This window comes from Magnolia sinica, chromosome 17 (genome assembly GCF_029962835.1).
Source record: "Magnolia sinica isolate HGM2019 chromosome 17, MsV1, whole genome shotgun sequence".
Classification (NCBI taxonomy): domain Eukaryota; kingdom Viridiplantae; phylum Streptophyta; class Magnoliopsida; order Magnoliales; family Magnoliaceae; genus Magnolia; species Magnolia sinica.
This window is the reverse complement of record NC_080589.1, coordinates 20,242,332-20,248,331: the sequence shown is the minus strand read 5'-3', so window position 1 is coordinate 20,248,331 and position 6,000 is coordinate 20,242,332. Positions and strand designations below refer to the sequence as shown.

The 6,000-nt window shown below is 40.2% G+C and overlaps 1 protein-coding gene across 10 annotated transcripts in view; it reads left to right on the top strand.

The window, feature by feature from the left end:
- The first annotated feature begins 398 nt into the window (after positions 1 to 398).
- Positions 399 to 6,000, top strand: part of LOC131231641 (uncharacterized) — a 78,506-nt gene continuing 72,904 nt past the window's right edge. For 3 of the 10 annotated variants that reach the window (XR_009164483.1, XM_058227901.1, XM_058227902.1), the window contains exons 1-2: positions 405 to 557; positions 2,116 to 2,259. Coding sequence is in view for 7 of the 10 variants with exons in the window: in XM_058227901.1 (XP_058083884.1) it covers positions 468 to 557; positions 2,116 to 2,259 (234 nt within the window). In the remaining 3 variants the exon portion in view is untranslated. Of the gene's footprint in view, positions 558 to 2,115; positions 2,260 to 6,000 lie in introns of all 10 variants that reach the window. The other 7 variants (XR_009164484.1, XR_009164482.1, XM_058227903.1 and 4 more) reach the window with 7 other exon arrangements.

The following is a 6,000-nucleotide window of genomic DNA, read 5'->3' as shown; positions in this document are numbered from 1 at the left end:
AGGTTGGACGTCAAATAAACATTACATTTTCAACGGTGGACATTCAATCACTACTGTTTTTGGGAGTTGCGGTCCGCATGAGTAATAGATCTGCCTATTTTTTGTATCAAGCCCTAAAATGATCTTTAAAAATTAATGGACGGCGTGGATAAATTACATATATCATCATGGTGGGCCCACAGAGCACCGACCACTCGCCACCTGGCTAGTGGCAGCGTCACTGGCCAAACCGTGTCCATCCGCGTCCTCCATAAGTCAGGCTAATGCAGTCCGAGTGGGATCCACAATTTAGTCGGTTTGATTGAATGAATTTATGACATGTGTACAATTCTGAGCGCCTGTGCATCAAGCGTCATACGCAGCCAGCGTACCAAATAGCTCCACTCTCTCTCCTTCCCTCCCTCTCTGGTCTCTCCACTATCATTATTTATTAATTACTGGAAAAAAAAAGACAGCTGATAGAGGGAATGGAAGGCGAAGCAGGCTCTAATGGCGTCGTAGAAGAGCCCTCTCATTCTCCCAACATGAATGGGGCTTCCACCAGCGTTCGAGAAAAGGTCATGTCAGTCCTCTTTCTCTTTCAGCGCATTTTGTGGTCTGATTACATCCTTCTCTTTTCTGCAAAGAAGAGAAAGAAACGTTAGAAAAAACAGACACCGTTTGTGAGGAATGATGATGATTTCTAGTGTTCTGATGGAGTTCGTCTGATGAATTGGAGTCGTATCTACAATACCCATTTCGTAATTTTGCCGAATTTTGGGGTTGTTTGTGGTGTTAGCACTGTAGTTTGGATTGTCAAGTATGTGATGTGCGATGTGCTGCAATGCAAATTTTTTTAATGGTTTTGTATCCATAATCACAAATCTCGTTCTCGGCAGGGGAATTTCTCTGCAGATTTTCATATTTTAACGTTTCTTCTCCCGATATTATTATCCGTTAAACTCGCGGAAAATAAATATTTAAAATGTAAATTAATAAATAACTTTAAAATTTTAAAATATGGTTACAAATTAATTAATTGAAACTTTTAAATATTTATCAGGCGACAAAATTGTGAAAAATTAAGAACTGCCGAAATTTTTAAATCTTGCGATCTTCTTGCTTGCAATAATAATCTTTAATGAATTTCCCATGGAAATATTGCGAGTTTTTCAAAATTATGACAGCATGCTTGTATTGTCACTAGTAGTCTTACCTTGAGTGCCCATTTGGTTGTTTTGCAGATTTTTATGGAGTGTGGATTATTAATCTGTGATGCTTGATTTTCTGTAACCTCATTTTAATGGACTTTTATGATCATTAGGAGTCGTTAATCGATACCCTTTTGATAATTTTACAGATTTTTTTGGATTGTTTTTGGTTTTGGCTCTGGAGTATGGATTATTAAGGGTGTGCGATTCATGGTGCTGTGAAATGTCATTTTAATTGACTTTTATGATTTATCTTGGATGCCCATTTAGTAATTTTGCTGAATTTTGTGGGGGGTGAAGGGTGGGTCTCTTGGTTTTAGCTCTGGGATTTGGGTTACTGAGGGCCTCTGATGAATTACTTCCTGCAATGTAATGTTAATGAACATTACGATCAGTGGCCACTAACTATTGAATACCCATTTAGTAAATTTGATTTAATTTTTAATTTTTAAAATTTTATTTTTAGCTCTGGGATTTGGGTTATTAAGGGTCTGTGATGAATATTTCCTGTGCATAAATGATGCCCACTTCACGGAAGACTGCTTATGGTGAATGGAACTGTTGATTCGGTGGGTCATCATGTGGGTCAGCCATGTCCCTGAAAATATGGTATGGATGAACTATGGGGAATTCATTATCCATCCAATCAGTGGCTTATAGATGGATGGTTAGGCATGGATTACCAAAATAAAAAAGAAGAGCTACAGTCCGCATTAATGGGAGGAACTCACAAAGGTCAGGCAATTAGGATTGCCCAATCATTGGGATTATGGGCTCAACCATATGGTCACTCACTAGATCAACAATCCTGAACTGCATACATGTTTTTGGGGGATCTTCTTTCATTGAACTTCCACGGTAAGTGCATGATAACAGATTTTCTCTTGTCATGAAATGTTATTTTGTTGGTTGTGGGCCATAGCAGGGAGTCGGGGACCACTTTGTGCTGTGCCTAGCGTTTGAGCTCCACACCACTTGCAAGACAAGACTCTCTCTCATAAGGAGCCATATGACCTCCATTTATTGGGAGGGTTCAAAGTGCACCCATCGGGAGGGCTGTAATCTTTTGGTGGGTTTCCAAATACTGTTCTTGATCTCTTCATTTGGTTGCCATCTACACTGCCAAATTTGATGAGTGAATATCACCTTTTTTTGGTTGTTGTATTGGGGATTGTGAGATCTCTCCACCATTTCGGCTATGCTTCTTGGTTTGATTATCTACATTTTTGTAATCACATGCATATCAAGGAGGGGGAGATTATGGAATTAGATTTGCTTGAGGAGAGTGGAGATCTTTCGCCCGATGGTAGAGATAGGAGATTAGAGCTATCTTTGAGATATGCTAATTGCTCAAAGGAGGAGGAGATCAAATGGTGTTAGAGATCTAGGGCCGTGTGGCTCAAAGAAGGGGATAAGAACATATGGTTTTTTCATAGTATTGCTAGCGCCCGAGCTTGAGGAAACAAAATCTCTAGTTTGATTGTTAATGAGACTAGAACCTCGGGCAAAGAAAAGGTTTGCAATTCTATTGTCCATCCTTTAGTACTATTCGAATCTTCTTTCCGGGGCCCATTGGAAGCAACCAAGGTTGGAGAAGCTTGATTTTCAGCAAATGGCTAGCGATGATGTCTCTTTGTTGGAAGCCCCCTTTTCTGAAGATAAGGTCAAAGCGGCCTTGGGTTCCATGTGCGGGGAAAAGCCGCCTTGACGGTTTCCCAATGCCGTTCTTATAGAAAATTTGGCACTTCCTCAAAAGTGATATTATGGAGTTCTTAGTGGAATTTTATGATCGCAACTGCCTATCCAAAGAGCTCGGGGCGTCTTTTATTGCCCTTATTCCTAAGGTTGAAGGGGCTGCCCATCTCAAAGATTTTAGGTCGATCAGCCTCATTGGAGCCCCGTATAAACTGTTGACCAAGATTCTTTCTATTAGATTGAAGGGATTTCTCTTGAAGATTATTTCACAATTCTAGGGGGCTTTTGTGGCGGGAAGACAGATCATGGATAGTGCTCTCATAGTGCACAAGTGTGTTGATTCTAGGTATAGAGAAAAGAGGAGCGGAATTGTTTGCAAGCTGGATTTGGAAAAGGTGTACGGTCCTATTAATTGGGATTTCCTAGATTACATGCCTGGTAGATTGGGTTGTGGTCGAAAATGGAGAGAATGGATGAAAGCACGTGTCCAGTCGGCCTCTTTCTCTATTATGGTCAATGCATCCCCGAAAGGTTTTTTTAAGGCATCTAGGGGCTTGAGGTAGGGGGATCTGTCATCTCCGTATTTGTTTGTTGTTTTGGGAGAGGTTCTTAGCTTGATGCTTTGAGAAGGGGAATCAAATGGTTTGTTCTGTGGATTCAAAACTTTTGCGGATGGGTATTACATCAGTCATCTCTAGTACGCCGATGACACGCTATTGTTTTGTGATGTGGAGGAGTTTTCGCTCTTCAGTGGATAACTTGCTGAAATTAATTGTTTGTTTCGAAGCGGTGTTGGGGTTGAAGATTAATGTCGCCAAGTTTGAGATGTTGAGGGTGCATGTGTGTAATGATTAGTTATGTCGTCTTGCAGCCACCTTGGGTTGTCAACCTGGGTCCTTTCCTACGACATATCTTGGACTGCCCTTATGCATTGGGAAGCTTGCGAAGCATCTATGGGATAGGGTGAGAAAGCTTGCGTCTTGGAAGTGCTGGTATCTTTCCCTAGGAAGCCGATTGACCATCCTCAAGATAACCTTCTCTAACATACCGGTACTTCTTGTCTTTGTTTAAATGTCCCAAGGAGGTGCTGAATAGGCTTGATGGGATGAGAAGAGATTTCTTTTGGAAAGGAGACTCTAATTCTAGAAAGTTTCATTTGTTGAAGTGGTCGGAGGTGTGTAAGCTGATTGCAAAGGGGGGAGCAGGGATCAATTGTTTGGAAGAAGTGAATCTAGCTCTTCTTGGGAAATGGATGAGGAGATTTGGCTCAAAAGAAGGGAGGCTATGGAGGGCCATCATAGCTAAGGAGTATGGGGTTTAGGAGGGAGGTTGGTTTGTGAAGAGATCTTCGCTTTATAGAGCTTCCCACATTTGGAAAGTGATTTCGGCTTTGGATCATCTAGTTCGTAGGTCGATTGCTTTCGCCGTGGGCAATGGTTGTCACATTCATTTTTGGGTGGACATTTGATCTAGAGACTGTGCCTTGCAAGATCTATTCCCTAGGGTGGCATGCCTTGCTCCCAACCGCTTTATATTTGTGGTGGATTGCTTATCTGTGATCGGTGACTCGGTGGCGTGGAGACCCCTTGTCAGAGGAATATGTTAAATGAGGAGTTTGGGGAGTTTTTGTAGATCTTTTAGATCTCCTCAAGTGCGTTCTCCTTGCATCGGATAGTGCAGATTCGATGATTTGGAAGGGTCACTCTTCTGGTAAGTTCTCAATTTGCTCCCTTTTGAAGAATATTCACGATCCTCTCTACATATCTTCGCTGCCTTACCCTTTCCACCATTGGTTCCACGGTGCTCCACCACCACTAAGGATTGCTTCATTTGCTTGGTTGGTGGGCCGCAAGCGGATCCTGACTGTGGATAACCTTCAGAGGGGAGCTAATGCAAACCCCGAAAGGGGAAGCAAACAGATCAAAGAAAAGAAGAAAGAGATTGTGGGAAAGAACCCAACAATCCTCTAGTCGAATGCTAGAGACCGCAAATGCAAAACCATGAGCAAGCTCAATAGTCCTCTAGTCTTGAACTAGAGATCCCCCCTTCAACAACTACTATAGAGAAATAGAAAATTACTTAAAGAAAATATCAATCAATTTATCTTATTCCATAGGCCATTGACCTTATTATAAGTCCTTACATTCTGTAATAAAAGCTATGGAATCTAAAAGTAGAATTCCTAGCTAGCCAATATATGAGAAAATGGAAACTACCCAAATATACAAAATGTACAAACCAACTTATTGCATGCATGAATCAATGGATCTATATTATGCACATGCTATTCATGCATCATAAAAAAACATTTGAAAAAAAAGGAAAAAGAAAATTCCTAATTTTTTTGTAAAAATATAATAAAGAAATGAAACAATATGTTCAAATCAAACACAAATCAAGCATAATTAGGTCGATTTTTGTCATATTATGTTGAAGGGACACAAAATTAATAAGAAAACAAACAAAAAAGGGAAGGATTTTTACCTATTTTTTGGATCTACCTCAAAACGACACCAAAGTGATATCCACAATTTTTTTTTTTTTTTGAAAATGAGTAAGAAGTGGTAAAAAGTGGCTTAGAAACCTTCACAATCATAAAAAAGCCGCAAAGAATGTGTCTGAGAGAGAGAGAGAGAGAGAGAGAGAGAGAGAGAGAGAGAGAGAATAATTGATGCAAGACTGATGCATGAACTGAGTAACATGTGAGATCAAATAGCCGAATTAAGATATTTATTAAAAAAATACAAATATCGATATAATCATCACAAATATCATGAAAATCAAAAGAAAACCACGCATAATCCTAGCCTAAGCTACCAACATCATAACTCAAGATCATTGAAATAAAAAAGAAACGAGGATCTAATGGATGTAAGGACATCCATTTAGCATAGGATATAGTCTATTTCAAAATAGGAAACCTAATACAACCTAGGGTGAAAATTAGGGTTTTGGTAATTTGGGAAAGTGGAAAATTTAGGAAATTTAGGCTTAGGGTTAGGGTTTCGGGGATGGAAGAAAGGGTTTTTGATATAATAATGGTGGGAAACCAAAAGGGGCAGGTGGGTTTCATACGTGTAGCCGTATGGTCACACGTGTGGCGTGGGAGGATGGG